The sequence below is a fragment of the Carcharodon carcharias genome (genome assembly GCF_017639515.1).
Source record: "Carcharodon carcharias isolate sCarCar2 chromosome 27 unlocalized genomic scaffold, sCarCar2.pri SUPER_27_unloc_1, whole genome shotgun sequence".
Classification (NCBI taxonomy): domain Eukaryota; kingdom Metazoa; phylum Chordata; class Chondrichthyes; order Lamniformes; family Lamnidae; genus Carcharodon; species Carcharodon carcharias.
This window is the reverse complement of record NW_024470624.1, coordinates 4,387,346-4,406,687: the sequence shown is the minus strand read 5'-3', so window position 1 is coordinate 4,406,687 and position 19,342 is coordinate 4,387,346. Positions and strand designations below refer to the sequence as shown.

Below are 19,342 nucleotides of genomic sequence, written 5' to 3'. Positions count from 1 at the left end.
GAGAGAGATGGGGGCGGGTTGGGTGCACTCATGGCAGACCCAGCCATCAGACTTCCAGACACTCAGAGCGCAAGCGCGATCCCTCCCCCTTTTTTTAATCCCCTCCCCCTGCCTTCCCCACCCCACCCCCCAACCCAGCCTTTGTTCAATTTTTTTTCTCAGGAAGGGAAAAACAAGATCTTTTCTTTTTTCAAATGGAACCCAGCTTTCTTCCTGCATGCGTGGTGGTGGGGAAACAGGGGCCGGGCACCTCATAGCCAAGCAGCTTCCCTCTGGCAACCCCCTGAGCCCAGTGTGAACTTCTGCCCTGCAACCGGTGCAGCTCCAAACACCAACCACGGCCAAAACTTGACTCGGGGTCTGGGGTGGGTGGGGAGGTTTTGGCTGTGATTGACATTAGCCAAGGGGCCCAATCGGGAACAGAAGGAACTCAGTGGGTGAGTTGGGGAGGTTTTAGCTGTGATTGACATTAGCCAAGGGGCCCAATCGGGAACAGAAGGAACTCAGTGGGTGAGTTGGGGAGGTTTTAGCTGTGATTGACATTAGCCAAGGGGCCCAATCGGGAACAGAAGGAACTCAGTGGGTGAGTTGGGGAGGTTTTAGCTGTGATTGACATTAGCCAAGGGGGCCAATCGGGAACAGAAGGAACTCGCAGGGGGCGGCGACGGTCAGCCACTCAGGAATCAGCAGAGGGCAAGGGCGGGACATTTCCCGCCCCAACCCCACCCCTCTCCCACACACCCCCTCCCCCCCCATCCCCTCTCCCTCTCTACTGAGTCTCTCATTGTTCACCCACCGGGGCCTGGAGCTGATTTTATTTTCTCTTTGCTTCTGCACATGTCCAGAGGTATAAATAGCACCCGCGACCCAGTGCCTTTCATTCTTAATTACAGGAAAAGAGCCTTTTGGTTGAATCGAGAGGGAAGCAAGTCAGGGAAACTTTCCACGGAAGCAGAATTTTTATATATATATACATATATTTCTGTCTTAGTGGAGGAAGCATTTCAACATTTGTGAGTAAAGCGAAAATGCTGCATTATTTTTCTTATATATGGATTTAAACAATACATGCAAGGAGTGGGGTGGGTGGGTTTATACCGAAATGTGTTGTCTATCAGAGCAGAGGCAATGTCCGGTCCTTTTGACTGCCCCTCCGTTCATTTGGTAACGCGCCTGCTCAAGGCAGCGGGCGATCGCCGTAGAGTTTCACAGCGCGGAAACAGGCCCTTCGGCCCATCGTCGCCGTGCCGGCCACCGAGCCCCGGTTTCCTCCAATCCCCACTTTCCAGCCCTTGGCCCCCTCGCCCTGTGCGCTGTGGCGTTTCAAGTGTTCAGCTGAAATGATTCTCTGAAAATGTGAGGGTTCCCGCCTTTACCACCACCACCCCCCCACCCCACCCCCACCCAACCCCCAGCCGGTGAGTTCCATCCTTCCCACCCTCTGGGTGAAAACATTTCTCCTCAAACCCTCATCTAAACCTCCTGCCCCTTACCTTAAACCTATGCACCCTGGCATTTAAAGGGACACTGTGTGGAAGGGCAGGGGGTGGGTGGGGGGGGGAGGGGGTGAGGGTTGTTTGTATTTAAAGACACCACTGGTGATCTTCAGCTAACATCCAACCTGTTCCACCAGTTACCGGCACATCTCTGCCTGTCTTGGTGCGATGGCTGCCTTCACGCCCCAGGGTTTCCAAGGGTATCCTTTCTTTTAAGCGTCCGGTCTACATGTTTCCAATATTTTCTTCCTATCCATTTGTTCGCGGGGCCAGCGCTTGTCACTCCATCCCAAGTTGCCCCTTGAACCCAGTGTCTTGCTCGGCCATTTTGGGGGGGCAGTTAAGAGTCAACCACGTTGCTGCCAGTGGGACGGGGGTGGGATAGGGGGATGGTGGGGTGTGGGCGGGAGGAGGATGGTGGGGTGTGGGCGGGAGGAGGATGGTGGGGGGTGGGCGGGTGTGGGAGGTTGGGGGGTGGGTGGGGGTGTGTGGGGTGGGAGGTTGGGGGGGTGTGTGGGGTGGGAGGTTGGGGGGGTGTGTGGGGTGGGAGGTTGGGGGGGTGTGTGGGGTGGGAGGTTGGGGGGGTGTGTGGGGTGGGAGGTTGGGGGGGTGTGTGGGGTGGGAGGTTGGGGGGGTGTGTGGGGTGGGAGGTTGGGGGGGTGTGTGGGGTGGGAGGTTGGGGTGTGTGGCATGGGGGGGTGTGTGTGGCATGGGGGGTGTGCGGGGGTGGGAGGTTGGGGTGTGTGGCATGGGGGGGGTGTGTGGGGTGGGGGGTGTGCAGGGGTGGGAGGTTGGGGGGGTGTGTGGGGTGGGAGGTTGGGGGACTGTGTGGGTTGGGGGGGTGTGTGGGATGGGCGTTGGTGGTCTGGAGTCGTGCGTAGGCCAGACCGGGTAAAGACGGCAGATTTCCCCTTCCCCTAAAGGGAACTTTTTCTTAATGTTCGTTCCTGGGATGTGGACGTCACTGGCCGGGCCCAGCATTTATTGCCCCCCCTTGAGAAGGTGGAGCTGCTGCAGCCCCGTGTGGTGTAGGTACACCCACCCCACTGCCATGGAGGGAGTTCCAGGATTTTGACCCAGCGACGGATGCGGTTTTTTTTTGGTATAAAAATCGATGATTGTTCCCTGGTCACCCCGACTGAGGCTCGCTTTACAATTCCAGATTTTTATTTAATTGAATTTAAGTTCCACTGGCTGCCGTTGGTGGGATTTAAACTCATGACCCCACTCCCCACCGCCGGCTTTAGCCTGGGCCTCTGGATTACTAACCTAGTAACTACTAGTCCAGTCTCCCCGATTGCGGTAATGTTCATTTTGAAAATCTTACCTCTTCCCCAAGCCTCTCGCCTGTAAAAACATTGACGGAAGATCTGCGCCCTGAGTCTCTGTAGCGTGAGTTGACTGCAATGGGGCAGCAATTGACTTTGGCACCAGATTTCCCACCCCTCCCTTACCCCGCCAACAGCTGTCCATCAATTCCACTGGGAAAGATTAATGTGTGCGCGGGAGCTTCAGGTGAGGATTAAGAATGCAAGAACTAGGAGCGGGAGGAAGCCATTTGGCCTCTCGATCCTGCTACCCCTCCCATTCAATAAGATTGTGGCTGATCTGATTGTGGCTTCGACTCCACTTTCCTGTCTGTCCCTCCCCTCTCCCCTCCCTCCTCCATAACACTCAATTCCCTCGACGATCAAAACTCCGTCTAACTCGGCCTCGGATATATTCAGTGACCCGGCCTCAACCGCTCTCTGGGGAAGAGGATCCCACAGACTGACCCCCGACCCCCCCCCCGTCTCCTGAGAGAAGAAATTCCTCCTCGTCTCCGCCTTCAATGGGAGATTCCCCCCTCCTTATTTTTAAACTGTGCTCCCCCCTCGTTCTAGATTACACCCCCCCCCCCACCCCACGAGGGGGAAACATCCCCTCAGCATCCACCCTGTCAAGCCTCACCCCCTCAGGATCTTATCTGACTCAATAAGATCCCCTCTCATTCTTCTAAACTCCAATGGGAACCAGCCCAACCTGCTCAACCTTTCCCCATAAGGTAATGCACCCTCCCCTGCCCCCCACCCCCACCCCCCAAAACATGCCACCCCACTCCCACCCTCCCCTCAGCCCTGTCCCAGGAATCAGTCGAACGAACCTTCCCTGAACTGCTTCAAATGCAAATCCCTCAGTAGGGAGACCAAAACCATGCTCGGTACTCCAGGTGTGGTCTCGTCCTGTGTAGTTGTAGCATGCGCCCCTACTTTTATATTCCACTCCCCTTGCAATAAACGCCAACACTCCATTTGCCTTCCCAATCGCTTGTGCCGTGATACTGTATTATTCCCCTTGCATCCCAACGCCGACAGTGACACGTACCTTTAAGAAGCCGCGTGGTGACATCACTGTGATGTCACCATGTGTACGGCAGGGGGACAAAAGGTGCAGCCTCCATCTTAGATGGTTCACAATTGCCTCTGATCTCCACTGCAGATATTCACTTCTGTCTGTGACTCTGCATCATTAAGACTTTATGGACGCCTTATGAGTCAGGCGTAGTGCCGAACAATCAGCCTACGTAACTGTTGGGACCCAGGCTAGACCCAAGGCTGCACTTTGTTCTTGCTCGTCATAAACTTCACGCAGTTGTTTTTGGCCAGTCTTGGAGGGGTCAGTCTTGATGTCTGGCTTAGCGTTGAGGCGGACCCCTTGAGGTCCTCATCGAGACCCGCGATGCTTACAGTGGCAGCAGGCCGTAAGACACCCAGGACAGCTTGCTGTACCTGCGAACTAACGTTTTGTGATTCATGTACCAGGACACCCAGATCCCTCTGCACCGCAGCATTCTGCAGCCTCGCTCCATTCAAACAGCGCACTGCTTTTCTATCCGCCCCCTGTTAAAGTGGGCAAGTTAACCTTTTCCCACCTGCCAAATATTTTGTCCATTCACTTAACCTATCTAAATCCCTCTGTGGACTCTTTATGTCCCCCTCGCAGCTTATTTTCCTACTTTTATTTTTGTCATCGGCACATTTAAGACACCACGTCTTTCAGCCTCTTCATCCAAGCCTCCGATGTAGATTGTAAATAGTGGAGGCCAAACCTGAAATACGAGCACACGAGCGAGAAGCAGGAGGAGGCCACTCAGCCCTTCGAGCCTGCTCCGCCATGTTATAAGATCGTGGCTGATCTGAATGTAACCTCGACCCCACATTCACGCCGACCACCCGATAACCTTTCACACCCCCTCACTCATCACAAATCTCTGTCACTCAGCCTTAAAGATATTCCAAGACTCTGCTCCCCACCGCCTTTGGAGGAAGAGAGTTCCAAAGACTCGCCGCCCTCTGTGAGAAAAAATATTTCTCCTCGTCTCCGTCTTAAATGGGCGACCCCCTTATTTTTAAACACTAACCACTAGTTCTAGATTCTCCCACAAGAGGAAACATCTTCTCCACATCCACCCAGTCAAGATCCTCTCAGGATCTTTAAGGTTTCAATCAACTCGCCTCTTACTCTTTTAAACTCCAGTGGTTACATGGGAACGTAGGAGCAGGATTAGGCCATTCAGCCCATCGAGCCTGCTCCGCCATTCAATATGATCATGGCTGATCATCCATTTCAAAGCCTTCCCCATCCCCCCAGCCTTCATCCCACACACTATCCCCATTTCCCTTTCAGTCATTGGCATTTAGGAATCTTATCAATCTCTACCTTAAACATACTCAATAAATGAGCTTCCATGGCCCTTTGGGGTAGAGAATTCCAAAGATTCACAACCCTCTAAGTAAAGAAATTTCTCCTCATCTTGGTCTTAAGTGACTCCCTCCCACCCCGCCACCTTATTTTGAAATTGTGTCCCCTGGTTTTAAACTTCCCAACCAGGGGGAACAGCTGACCTGCATCTACCCCTGTCTGTCCCTTTAAGTAGTTTGTAGGTTCCAGTGAGATCACCTCTCGTTCTGCGACCGTGCCCCTGATCGAGGTGTACAAGATTATGAGGGGCATGGACAGGGTGGATAGGGAGCAGCTATTCCCCTTCGTTGAAGGGTCAGTCACGAGGGGGACACAAGTTCAAGGTGAGGGGCAGGAGGTTTAGGGGGAATGTGAGGAAAAGCTTTTTTACCCAGAGGGTGGTGAGGGTCTGGAATGCGCTGCCTGGGAGGGTGGTGGAGGCAGGTTGCCTCACATCCTTTAAAAAGTACCTGGATGAGCACTCGGCACGTCCTAACATTCAAGGCTATGGGACCGAGTGCTGGTCAATGGGATTAGTTAGGGAGGTAGGTCAGGTGTTTCTCACGTGTCGGTGCAGACTCGATGGGCCGAAGGGCCTTTTCTGCACCGAGAGATTCTGTGAACTCTAGAAAATACAGGCCCAGTCTCTCCTCCCCTGCCAATCTCTCTCCATAGGACTGTCCTGCCATCCCCAGGAATAAGTCTGGTGAACCTTGGCTGCGCTGTCTCTATGGTAATAATGCCCTTCCTGAGGTAAGGGGACCAGCAATGCACTCAGTACTCCAGGTACGGTCTAACCGAGGTTCTGTACAATCGAAGCAAGACTTTGCTACTCCTGTACTCAAGCCTTCTTGCGATGAAGGCCAACACACCATTCGCCTTCCGAATTGCCGGCATGTTAGCTCTTCCAATGACTTGCGGACGAGGACACCCGGGACCCTTTGCGCATCCACAGTTTCCTTTGAGCCTGTCCAACCCTCTCCTCGTGAGGCAATCTGCCCATTTCCTGGTACTGGCCTCGGAAACCATTTCGCCCAACTAGCCCGCCTCCTGTGGCTGTCATGGTCACTTCGTTGAGGGGCCTCTTAAGGCAGGAGGGAGCGGCAGGAAGGTCAACTCTTCTTGAGCCATCCTGCGCTCCAATGAGGTGACGGGTGTTTCAGAAGAGTTCAGAAGAATGAGGGGGGAATCTCATAGAAACCTATAAAACTCTAACAGGACTAGACAGGGTAGATGCAGGAAGGATGTTCCAGATGGTGGGGGTGAGTCCAGAACCAGGGGGGTCACAGTCTGAGGATACGGGGTAGACCATTTAGGACTGAGATGAGGAGAAATTTCTTTACCCAGAGAGTGGTGAGCCTGTGGAATTTGTTACCACAGAAAGTAGTTGAGGCCAAAGCATTGTATGTTTTCAGGAAGGAGTTAGATGTAGCTCTCTGGGGCGAAAGGGATCAAAGGGAGAAAGCGGGAGCAGGGCTATTGAGTTGGATGATCAGCCACGATCATGACGAATGGCGGAGCAGACTCGAAGGGCCGAATGGCCTTACTCCTGCTCCTAGTTTCTATGTCTCTATGCCTGCCCCGCCTGTCTTGGCCTTCTAAGTTCCAGCTGACTCCCAGGGTGTTTTTCTCCTTTTGGTGGGGGGGGGGGGTCCGGGGCTGGCAGTTCAATGAGAAGGACTGCTCCCTGAACGAGGTTACCCAACCACTGACCTGCCCGCACCCCACCAAGGCCTCATTCTGGGCTCCCCCCAACTCAGGAGGTCACGGCAACCCTGCCCGGCAACGGTCGAGGTGAGGGGAAAAAGACATGGGAACTTAGGGGGGGGAGGAGAGCAAGGGGACAGGAGGGCGTGTCCTTCGATCTCACAACCCCCAGTGAGAAGGTAGCGGAATGTCGATGTCCAAAGGAACCCGGGTGTCCTCGTTCACTGGAAGCTCGTGTGCAGGCACAGCAAGCAGCTAGGTAGGCGAGTGGCACGTTGGAACATAAACAGAAAATGCCGGAAAGGCTCAGCAGGCCGGGCGTCATCATGTTCTTTCTTAAATAAGGTGACCAAAACTACACACGGTAATCCAGATGTGGCCTCACCAACGCCATGTACAACTGGAGCAAAACATCCTTACTTCTATATTCTATTGCTCTTGACAACATTCCTGTCGCCTTCCTAATCGCTCGCTGTTCCTGCATTATAACTTTTTGTGATTCATGCACCTTGGGATCCAGGTCCCTCTAGGTTCTGCAATCTCTCTCCCTTTCAATAATGTGCTGCTTTTCTCTACTTCTTGACAAGGTGGACAAGCTTCTATTTCCCCACATTAAACTCCATCTGCCAATTTTTCGCCCGTGCACCTAACCTATCTATATCCCTTTGCTGACCCCTTTATGTCCCCTTCACAACTCATTTCCTATCTATCTTTGTGTCATCAGCAAGTTTGGCAATCATAAATTCGGCCCAAACAAAAAATAGAAAATGCTGGAAAAACTCAGCAAGACTAACAGCATCTGTGGAGAGAAAGACAGAGTTAACATTTTGAGTGCATATGACTCTTCTTCAGAGCTGAAGAGAAATGTGATGGAATTGGTACCGTTTGAGTTGGGGGGTGGAGCGAAGCAGAAGGTCAGGGGTAGGCGAGGGCTCGGGAGAGATTTGACAAAGACGTCATGGACGCCAGGCAAAGTGAGTGTTAATGGTAGTGTTAAAGACTAGAGATGGTACTGATAGCGGCATGAAGGTAAGACAGCAGTATGTGTTAATAGACGAACAAAGGTCAGATTCGAGCCTGGGATTAAAGATGTCTTGTTGCAGTTTTATGGAGCCTTGGTGAGACCGCACCTGGAATTTTCGGCACAGATTTGGCCTCCTTCGCTAAGGAAGAATATGCTTTGCCGTAGAGGGAGCGCAGCGAGGGTTCACCAGGCTAACTCCTGGATTGGCAGGCCTGTCCTATGAGGAGTGATGGAGGCCTGTGCTCCCCAGCGGTTAGAAGAATGAGAGGCGATCTCATTGAAACATACAAAATTCAATAGGGTAGGTGCAGAAAGGATGCTTCCCCCCCCTCCCCCTAGCTGGGGGTGGGTTTAGAACCAGAGGCAGGGTCTCAGTATAAGGGGTAGAGCCAATTTGGACTGAGATGAGGAGGGATATCTTCACTCTGGAGGTGGTGGGGGGGGAGAATCTTTGGAATCCTCTACCCCAGAGGGCTGTGTAGGCTCAGTCTCTGAGTATGTTCAAGACAGAGATTGATAGATTTCCGGATGCATAAGAACCAGGAGCAGGAGGAGGCCATTCAGCCCCTCGAGCCTCCCCCGCCATTCAATACGATCATGGCTGATCTCAATTCGGCCTCAACTCCAATTTCCCGCCCTCTCCCCATAACCTTTCAACCCGTTAACTAATTAAACATCTGTCTACCTCCTCCTTAAATTTATTCAGCGTCCCGGCATCCACTGCGCTCTGAGGTAGTGAATTCCACAGATTCACCACCCTTTGAGAAAAGTAATTCCTTCTCATCTCTGATTTAAATTTACCACCACTTAGCTTAAAACTACGGCCTCTCGTTCTAGAATGCCCCACAAGGTGAAACATCCGCTCCACGTCCACTTTGTCTGTCCCCTTTAGCATCTTATATACCTCAATTAGATCTCCTCTCATCCTTCTAAACTCTAGCGCGTATAGGCCTAAACTGCTCAACCTCTCCCTCAAAAGACTGGGCCGACTAGGCCTGTCTTCACTGGAGTTCAGAAGCACGAGATGGGGGGGCGGAGAATCTCATTGTAATGTATAACATTCTGACAGGATACCAGTGACATCGGGGGAAATGGGGATCATGTGGGAAAGCGGTGTTGAGATTGTGGACCAGCCATGATCTAGTTGAATGGCAGAGCAGGCTCGAGGGGCTGAATGGCCTACTCCTGCCCCTATTTCCAAAGAAACGTAGAAAATAGGGGTAGGAGTAGGCCATTCGGCCATTTGAGCCTGCTTCGCTGTTCAATATGATCGCTGCTGATCTGCTATCCCAACGCTGCACACCTGCAGTCTCTCCCCCTACCCCTTGACGCCTTTAGCACCTAGAAACCTATTTCTTCATTAAATATATTCAGTGGCCTGGCCTCCACTGCTCTCTGTGGTAGAGAATTCCACAGGTTCACCACCCCCTGAGTGAAGACGTTTCTCCTCATCTCTGTCCTAAATGGCCTACCCTTGTTATCCTGAGACGGTGACCCCTGATTCTAGACTCTTCCCCACCCCAGTCAGAGGAAACATCCTCTCTGGATCCAGTCTGTCCATCCTTGTCAGAATTTTATCCGTTTCAGTGAGATCCCCCCTCGCCCTCTCATGCTTCTGAACTCCAGACCTAATCGGCCCAATCTCTCCCCACACAACAATCCTGCCATTCCTACGTACAAGATCCTGAGCGGGCTTGAAAGGCCAGATACTGTTTTCCCCTGGCTGGAAACTCCAGAACGAGGTCTCATGACATCGTAGGATGGTCACAGCACGGAAGGAGTCCATTCGGCCCCTCATGTGCGCAACAGCTCGCGGTCAGAGCAACTCATCTAGAGCCAGTCCCCCACCCCCACCCCGCCACTCCCACTCAGCCTTCTCCCCGTAACCCTGCACGTTCTTCCTTTCCGGATAAAATTCCAATTCCCCGTTGAACGCCTCGATTGGACCTACCTCCCCCGCAATCTCGGGCGCGTTCCAGGTCCTAACTAATCACTGCATGAAAGACTCTCTCCTCGTGTCTCCGTCGCTTCCCTTGCCGGTCGCCTTCACCAATTAACTCTGGTCCTCAATCCTTCCACCGATGTGCACCATTTCTCCCCATCTACTCTGTCCGGACCCCTCATCAAACCTCCTCACGGCCTTCTCTTCTCCATGGAGAATATCTAAACGTCTCCAATCCATCTACGGAAGCAGTCCGTGTCCAAATGCAGCAAGACCAGGTTTGGGCCAACGCGTGGCAAATAACATTTGCGCCACACAAGTGCCAGGCAATCTCTGACAAGAGAGAATCTAACTATTGCCCCTTGACATTCAATGGCATTACCATCACTGAATCCCCCCCCTGTCAACATCCTGGGGGTTACCATTGACCAGAAACTGAACTGGACAAGCTGAGTGAGCGGGCAAATGCATGGCAGATGCAGTATAATGTGGATAAATGTGAGGTTATCCATTTTGGTAGCAAAAAGAGGAAGGCAGATTATGATCTGAATGGCTATAAATTGAGAGAGGGGAATATGCAATGAGGCCTGGGTGTCCGTGTACACCAGTTGCTGAAGGTAAGCGATGCAGGTGCAGCAGGCGGTAAAGAAGGCAAATGGTATGTTGGCCTTCATAGCCAGAGGATTTGAGTACAGGAACAGGGATGTCTTGCTGCAATTGTACAGGGTCTTGGTGAGACCACACCTGGAGTATTGTGTGCAGTTTTGGTCTCCTTATCTGAGGAAGGATGTTCTTGCTATAGAGGGAGTGCAGCGAAGGTTTACCCGACTGATTCCTGGGATGGTGGGACTGACATATGAGGAGAGATTGAGTCGATTAGAACTATATTCACTGGAGTTCAGAAAAATGAGGGGGGATCTCATAGAAACCTATAAAATTCTAACAGGACTAGACAGGGTAGATGCAGGAAGGATGTTCCTAATGGTGGGGTTGAGTCCAGAACCAGGGGTCACATTCTGAGGATACGGGGTAGACCATTTAGGACTGAGATGAGGAGACATTTCTTCACCCAGACAGCGGTGAGCCTGTGGAATTTGTTACCACAGAAAGTAGTTGAGGCCAAAACATTGTGTGGTTTCAAGGAGTTAGATATAGCTCTTGGGGCAAAAGGGATCAAAGGATATGGGGAGAAAGCGGGAGCAGGGCTGTTGAGTTGGATGATCAGCCACAATCATAATGAATGGCGGAGCAAGCTCAAAGGGCCGAATGGCCTTCCTCCTGTCTCCTAGTTTCTATGTTTCTATATAAATACTGTGGCTACAAGAGCAGGTCAGAGGCTGGGAATCCTGCGGACAGTAACTCACCTCCTGACTCCCCAAAGCCTGTCCACCATCTACAAGGCACAAGTCAGGAGTGTGATGGGACACTCCCAACTTGCCTGGATGAGTGCGGCTCCCACAACACTCGAGAAGCTCGACACCGTCCAGGACAAAGCAGCCCCCGCTCGATCGGCACCCCATCCACCAACATTCACTCCCTCCACCACCGCTGCACAGTAGCAGCAGTGTGTGTACCATCTACAAGATGCACCGCAGCAACTCACCGAGGCTCCTTCGACAGCACCTTCCAAACCCACGACCACTACCGTCTAGAAGGACGAGGGCAGCAGACACATGGGGAACACCCCCACCTGGAAGTTCCCCTCCGAGCCACTCGCCGTCCCGACTTGGGAATATATCGGCCGTTCCTTCACTGTCGCCGGGTCAAAATCCTGGGAACTCCTTCCCTAACAGCACGGTGGGTGTACCTACACCACAGGGGACTGCAGCGGCTCGAGAAGGCGGCTCACCCACCACCTTCTCAAGGGGGCAATTAGGCCCGGTCAGCGATGCTCGCATCCCCGTGAATGAATGAAAAAAGTCTGGAGTTCGCCATCCCTGGGACAATTCTCATGAATCTGTTCTGCACCCTCTCAAATGCGTTCAGGCCTCCCCCCCCAAAGTGAGGCACCAAGAATTGGCCACTGTAGCCCAGCCGAGGCCGAGCCAGTGCTTTGGATGGGATGACTCCTGGGTCAGACTCCGGCTGCTTGGTGCTGAGGCGAGACGTTTCTCCGCAGAGCCGCGGGAATCGGATCACAGTGCAGGAGGAGGCCATTCGGCCCAACGTGTCTGTCCTGGCTCTCCGAAGGAGCACAACGCGCCTCGTCCCAGTCCCCCCTCCCCTCCTCCCCGCGACCAGGGCAAACCTATCCTCTTCAGATAATGGTTCAGTTCTCTTTCCCGTGCCTTTTTTCCACCCCTCCCCCCTACCCCACCCACCATCTCAGACAGTGCAATCCAGATCCTAACCACTCGGTCAGTTTAAAATAAAATAAATTCTTTTCCTCGTGTTGCCGTCCGGCCGATTTCCCTTTCCATCAGTGTCCTCCGGTTCCCTATGTTTTTTTTTGAGCAGATGGTGGTTTGTTCCCCATCTGCTCGGACAGTTGTGGGTCTTTGGGAATTCTCCACTCCGGAGAGCAGTGGATTCTCCATCCAAGGCTGGGAACGATAGATTCTCGCACTCTGGAGGAAGTTGAGCGGAGTGGGGGTGGGGTGGAGGGGGAGACGGTGGCCAGGTGGTGGTGCTGTCACTGGGCTAGTAATCCATAGGCCCCGGGCTAATGCTCTGGGGGGAGCAGGGGGGGTGGGTTTGGTGTGGACACGGATTCAAATCCCACCAACGGCAGATGGTGGAATTTAAATCCAATTTAATAAAATCTGGAATTATGAAGCCAGTTTCAGTCACGAGACCATGATTGTAGTTAAAAAAAAAACCCATCTGGTTCACTCACCTCCCCCATTAGGGAAGGGGAAATCTGCTGTCCTGACCCGGTCTGGCCTACGCATGACTCCAGAACACGCACCCCACCCTCGCCCCACCCACACACACAGCAATGTAGTCGACTCTTACCTTTTGCCCCCCTGAAACGGCCGTGGGAGAGCCACCCAATTCGTGGGGCAATTAGGGGCGGAGGGGGAGGTCAACAAATGCTGGGGCCTCGCCAGCGGCGCCCACTTCGCTTGAAAGAGCAAAAGGCCAGCCATTGAGCAGCAGAGCTGGCTCGAGGGGCTGAGTGTCCCCTTACGGCTCCTAATTCTTAGGCTCTTGTGTTGAGGGCGGGAGTGCCGGGGTGGGAGATTTCCTTCCAGCTTTTGCAGAGGGGGCTGGGGCAGCCATTGGGAATGTCTACTGTGGATTTCTGTGCCGTGCTTGCCAGACTGACCTTGGCTAATTCATTCTTTTTTCAGGGAGTTAAGAAGGCCAGGAGCTGCCGATGGGGAGCCCGAACCGAGACTCGCCCGAGAGCCTGGCGGAGTCGAGCGACGTGCCGGGCCCTGAGTGCCGGCAGACCCTGGACACCGGAGGAGGGGAAGGAAGCAATGGCAGCGGCGGTGGCCGGGAGCGACGACACAAGTGCCTGGCCTGCGGGCGCACCTTCAGCCGCCCGTCCAACCTGGCGCGGCACCAGTGCAGCCGGGGCGGCCAGCAGCCGCACCGGTGTGAGGAGTGCGGGGCGGGCTTCCGGCAGCCCAGCGAGCTGTCGGCCCACCGGCTGAGCCACCGCGGCGCCCGGCCCTTCGCCTGCGCCGACTGCGGCAAGCGCTTCACCCGCTCGTCCCACCTGCTGACCCACCGGCGGGTCCACACCGGCGAGCGGCCCTACAGCTGCGCCGTCTGCGGCAAAGGCTTCAACCAGTCCTCCAACCGGCTGCGGCACCAGCGCGTCCACGCCGGCGAGCGGCTCTTCATCTGCCCGCGCTGCGGCGACGGCTTCACCGACTCCTCCACGCTGCTGCGGCACCAGCGGCTCCACACCGGCGAGCGCCCCTTCGCCTGCCCCGAGTGCGGCAAGGCCTTCACCCGCTCCTCCCACCTGCGGACCCACCGGCGTCTCCACACGGGCGAGCGGCCCTACCCGTGCCCCGAGTGTGGACGCCGCTTCACCCAGTCCTCCCACCTGCTGACCCACCGGCACGTTCACGCCGCCGAGCGCCCCTTCCGCTGCCCGCTCTGCGGCCGTGGCTTCGTCCAGCTCTCCCACATGCTGAGCCACCGGTTCACTCACACCAAGGAGGGCGGCCCACCCAGCCCGCCCGGCGCCGAGGAGAGCGCGGGAATCTCCGAGGATTTGCCGCAGCAGAAGCCCGGCTGAAAGCTCAGTACGTGCGGATAATGGTGGGGGAGGGGGGAGAAGGTTGTGGGGAGGGGGGGGGGGTGTGGGTGGGTGGGGGGTGGGGTTGGGGTTACTCGATGCGTCCTCCGGCTCCCCGGAGGCAATGGCGAGACCGGACAGGACTGGAGTCTTTAATTACGCCACATGGTGGCAGCGGGGGGGGGGGGGGCATGGCAGGGGTTTGATGAGTCCTCTGACTCCCGGGAGGCAGTAGCGAGACCGCACAGGGGCCTGCGTCTTTAAATACGCCACGGGTTGGCTGGGGGTGGTGGGGGGGGCCGTTGGCTGCGCCCTCCATAGAACCATAGGAAAGTCACGGCACAGAAAGAGGCCATTCAGCCCATCGTGCCTGTGCCGGCCAGAAAAAGATGAAAAAGAGACTGGCCGCTCATTTTAATCATTCCTTCCGGCACCCGGTCCTTAACCTGACGGGTTACGGTGTTTCGGATGGAGATCCAGGTACCTGTTTAAGCGAGTCGAGCGTTTCGGCCCCAGCCACCAACTTAGGCAGTGAGTTCCAGACGCCTGCCACCCTCTGGAAAAGGTTTTCCCCCTCTAATCCTTCCACCAATCACCTTAAATCTATTCTCCACCCCCCCCCCCAGCCCCCACCCCAATGGTAATTGACCCCTCAGCCAGAGGGAAACGAGTCTTTCCTGTCTACCCCATCTTGGCCACCTCATCACTTTGCACAGCTCGATTAGGTCAGCCCCCACCCCAACCTGCTCAGACACCCCAGCATGTTCCTCCATGGCTGCTCGTGTGGTGCTGTACCTGCAGGGTAATCGCACCCAGGAGACAGCGAGGCAAAGCCCTGGTGCGACTCGGAGGACCGTGTGTCGCTCAGGAAGGACAGACCGGCCGGCCGCAGGGGGAGCGCGGCGCTGCTTTACCAGACTGACACCTGGACGCCCAAGGGTTGAATTAGGAGGGGAGATCGGACCGCCGAGCGCGGTGTTCCGTGCTCTGCTCGGTCAGGGTTTGTTTGTGCTGGGAGTGTTTATTTATATTTTTGGGGGTTTTTTTGGAAACAATGGTTGTATTTCTGTCTTTTTGAATGGAGAAGAGGGAACCTGGCTAGGGCGGTGTAACAGATATACCTACCCACACCCACAAACCCCCACACACACACACCAACCCCCACACACACATACACACACACACACACACCTATACACCCACACACACACACACCAACCCCCCCCCACACACACACACACCCACAAACCTACACACACACACACACACACACACACCTACCCTACCCCCGCCACACACGCACACCTACCCCCCCCACACACGCACACCTACCCCCCCCACACACGCACACCTACCCCCCCCACACACGCACACCTACCCCCCCCACACACGCACACCTACCCCCCCCACACACGCACACCTACCCCCCCCACACACGCACACCTACCCCCCCCACACACGCACACCTACCCCCCCACACACGCACACCTACCCCCCCCACACACGCACACCTACCCCCCCCACACACGCACACCTACCCCCCCCACACACGCACACCTACCCCCCCCACACACGCACACCTACCCCCCCCACACACGCACACCTACCCCCCCCACACACGCACACCTACCCCCCCCACACACGCACACCTACCCTCCCCCACACACGCACACCTACCCCCCCCCCACACACGCACACCTACCCCCCCCCACACACGCACACCTACCCCCCCCACACACGCACACCTACCCTCCCCCACACACGCACACCTACCCTCCCCCACACACGCACACCTACCCTCCCCCACACACGCACACCTACCCTCCCCCACACACGCACACCTACCCTCCCCCACACACGCACACCTACCCTCCCCCACACACGCACACCTACCCTCCCCCACACACGCACACCTACCCTCCCCCACACACGCGCACCTACCCCCCTGCGCGCGCGCGCACCTAACCCCCTCCGCGCGCGCACCTAACCCCCCCGCGCGCGCACCTACACCCGCGCGCGCACCTACCCCCCAGTGCACGCGCGCACCTACCTCCCCCACACGCACACCTACCCCCCCCACACGCACACACACACATACCTACCCCCCCCCCACACACACATACCTACCCACACCTAGCCCCACACACCCATAGACAACTGGGTTACTGCAACACAGGGACCTTTAAATAAGGAACAGAAGGAGGCCATTCAGCCCCCTTGAGTCTGTTACACAGGAACAGGAGGAGGACATTCACCCCCCCTTGAGGCCGCTACACAGGAACGGGAGGCCTTTCAACCCCATGGGTCTCTTCTGCCATTCATTAGACCAGAATTGATTTGTAGTTCAGGCCATTTTCTGACTCACTCTCTCTGTGTGTCCCCCCCCCCCTCTGTGCCCCCCCCACTCTCTGTTCTCCTCTCTCTGTCTCCCCCCCCTCCTCTCTCTGTCTCCCCCCCCTCCTCTCTCTGTCTCCCCCCCCTCCTCTCTCTGTCTCCCCCCCTCCTCTCTCTGTCTCCCCCCCCTCCTCTCTCTGTCTCCCCCCCCTCCTCTCTCTGTCTCCCCCCCCTCCTCTCTCTGTCTCCCCCCCCTCCTCTCTCTGTCTCCCCCCCCTCCTCTCTCTGTCTCCCCCCCTCCTCTCTCTGTCTCCCCCCCCCTCCTCTCTCTGTCTCCCCCCCTCCTCTCTCTGTCTCCCCCCCCCTCCTCTCTCTGTCTCCCCCCCTCCTCTCTCTGTCTCCCCCCCCTCCTCTCTCTGTCTCCCCCCCTCCTCTCTCTGTCTCCCCCCCTCCTCTCTCTGTCTCCCCCCCCTCCTCTCTGTTCCCCCCCCTCTCTGTTCCCCCCCCTCTCTGTTCCCCCCCCCTCTCTGTTCCCCCCCCTCTCTGTTCCCCTCTGTGTTCCCCCCCCCCTCTGTGTTCCCCCCCTCTGTGTTCCCCCCCTCTGTGTTCCCCCCCCCTGTGTTCCCCCCCCCGTGTTCCCCCCCCCCCGTGTTCCCCCCCCTGTGTTCCCCCCCCCTGTGTTCCCCCCCCCTGTGTTCCCCCCCCCCTCTGTGTTCCCCCCCCCCTGTGTTCCCCCCCCCCCTGTGTTCCCCCCCCCCCTCTGTGTTCCCCCCCCCTCTGTGTTCCCCCCCCCCTCTGTGTTCCCCCCCCCCTCTGTGTTCCCCCCCCCCTCTGTGTTCCCCCCCCCCTCTGTGTTCCCCCCCCCCTCTGTGTTCCCCCCCCCTCTGTGTTCCCCCCCCTCTGTGTTCCCCCCCCTCTGTGTTCCCCCCCCTCTGTGTTCCCCCCCCTCTGTGTTCCCCCCCCTCTGTGTTCCCCCCCCTCTGTGTTCCCCCCCCTCTGTGTTCCCCCCCCTCTGTGTTCCCCCCCCACTCTCTGTTCTCCCCCCTCTGTCTCCCCCCCTCCTCTCTCTGTCTCCCCCCCCTCCTCTCTCTGTCTCTCCCCCCTCCTCTCTCTGTCTCTCCCCCCCTCTCTGTCTCTCCCCCCCTCTCTGTTCCCCCCCCTCTCTGTTCCCCCCCCTCTCTGTTCCCCCCCCTCTCTGTTCCCCCCCCTCTCTGTTCCCCCCCCCTCTCTGTTCCCCTCCCCTCTCTGTTCCCCCCCCCTCTGTGTTCCCCCCCCCTCTGTGTTCCCCCCCCCTCTGTGTTCCCCCCCCACTCTCTGTTCTCCCCCCTCTGTCTCCCCCCCTCTCCCCCCTCTGTCTCCCCCCCTCCTCTCTCTGTCTCCCCCCCCTCCTCTCTCTGTCTCCCCCCCTCTCCTCTCTCTGTCTCCCCCCCTCCTCTCTCTGTCTCCCCCCCCTCCTCTCTCTGTCTCCCCCCCCTCCTCTCTCTGTCTCCCCCCCCTCCTCTCTCTGTCTCCCCCCCCTCCTCTCTCTGTCTCCCCCCCTCCTCTCTCTGTCTCCCCCCCTCCTCTCTCTGTCTCCCCCCCTCCTCTCTCTGTCTCCCCCCCTCCTCTCTCTGTCTCCCCCCCCCTCCTCTCTCTGTCTCCCCCCCCCTCCTCTCTCTGTCTCCCCCCCCTCCTCTCTCTGTCTCCCCCCCTCCTCTCTCTGTCTCCCCCCCTCCTCTCTCTGTCTCCCCCCCTCCTCTCTCTGTCTCCCCCCCTCCTCTCTCTGTCTCCCCCCCTCCTCTCTCTGTCTCCCCCCCCCTCTTTGTTCCCCCCCCTGTCTCCCCCCCCTCCTCTCTGTCTCCCCCCCCTCCTCTCTGTCTCCCCCCCCTCCTCTCTGTCTCCCCCCCCTCCTCTCTGTCTCCCCCCCCTCCTCTCTGTCTCCCCCCCCTCCTCTCTGTCTCCCCCCCCTCCTCTCTGTCTCCCCCCCCTCCTCTCTGTCTCCCCCCCCTCCTCTCTGTCTCCCCCCCCTCCTCTCTGTCTCCCCCCCCTCCTCTCTGTCTCCCCCCCCTCCTCTCTGTCTCCCCCCCCTCCTCTCTGTCTCCCCCCCCTCCTCTCTGTCTCCCCCCCCTCCTCTCTGTCTCCCCCCCCTCCTCTCTGTCTCCCCCCCCTCCTCTCTGTCTCCCCCCCCTCCTCTCTGTCTCCCCCCCCCTCCTCTCTGTCTCCCCCCCTCCTCTCTGTCTCCCCCCCCTCCTCTCTGTCTCCCCCCCCTCTCTCCGTCTTTCCCCCCCACTCTGTGTTCCCCCCCCCCTCTGTGTTCCCCCCCCCCTCTGTGTTCCCCCCCCCGTCTCCCCCTCTCTGTTTCCCCCCCCCTCTCTGTTTCCCCCCCCCCTCTCTGTTTCCCCCCCCTCTCTCTGTTTCCCCCCCCTCTCTCTGTTTCCCCCCCCTCTCTCTGTTTCCCCCCCCTCTCTCCGTCTCCCCCCCCCTCTCTCCGTCTCCCCCCCTCTCTCTGTCCCCCCCCTCTCTCTGTCTCCCCCCCCCCTCTCTGTCTCCCCCCCCCCTCTCTGTCTCCCCCCCCTCCTCTCTCTGTCTCCCCCCCCTCCTCTCTCTGTCTCCCCCCCCTCCTCTCTCTGTCTCCCCCCCCTCCTCTCTCTGTCTCCCCCCCTCCTCTCTCTGTCTCCCCCCCCTCCTCTCTCTGTCTCCCCCCCCTCCTCTCTCTGTCTCCCCCCCCTCCTCTCTCTGTCTCCCCCCCCTCCTCTCTCTGTCTCCCCCCCCTCCTCTCTCTGTCTCCCCCCCCTCCTCTCTCTGTCTCCCCCCCTCCTCTCTCTGTCTGTCCCCCCCCCCTCTCTCTGTCTCCCCCCCCTCCTCTCTCTGTCTCCCCCCCCTCCTCTCTCTGTCTCCCCCCCCTCCTCTCTCTGTCTCCCCCCCCTCCTCTCTCTGTCTCC

At 57.3% G+C, this 19,342-nt stretch overlaps 1 protein-coding gene across 1 annotated transcript; it reads left to right on the top strand.

Annotated features, from left to right (window-relative positions):
- Positions 1 to 13,314: 13,314 nt before the first annotated feature.
- On the top strand, positions 13,315 to 14,087 carry LOC121273623 (zinc finger protein 239-like). The gene is made up of 2 exons (XM_041180767.1): positions 13,315 to 13,359; positions 13,404 to 14,087. Exons 1-2 carry the CDS (start codon positions 13,315 to 13,317, stop codon positions 14,085 to 14,087), a joined length of 729 nt encoding a protein of 242 aa, XP_041036701.1.
- Positions 14,088 to 19,342: the final 5,255 nt, after the last annotated feature.

Coding starts and splice junctions, on each gene's coding strand:
- LOC121273623 (XM_041180767.1), top strand. CDS start 13,315: ATGGCAGCGGCGGTGGCCGGGAGCGACGACACAAGTGCCTGGCCT. Junction 13,360..13,403: donor ACGACACAAGTGCCTGGCCT/GCGGGCGCACCT, acceptor GCGCGGCACCAG/TGCAGCCGGGGCGGCCAGCA.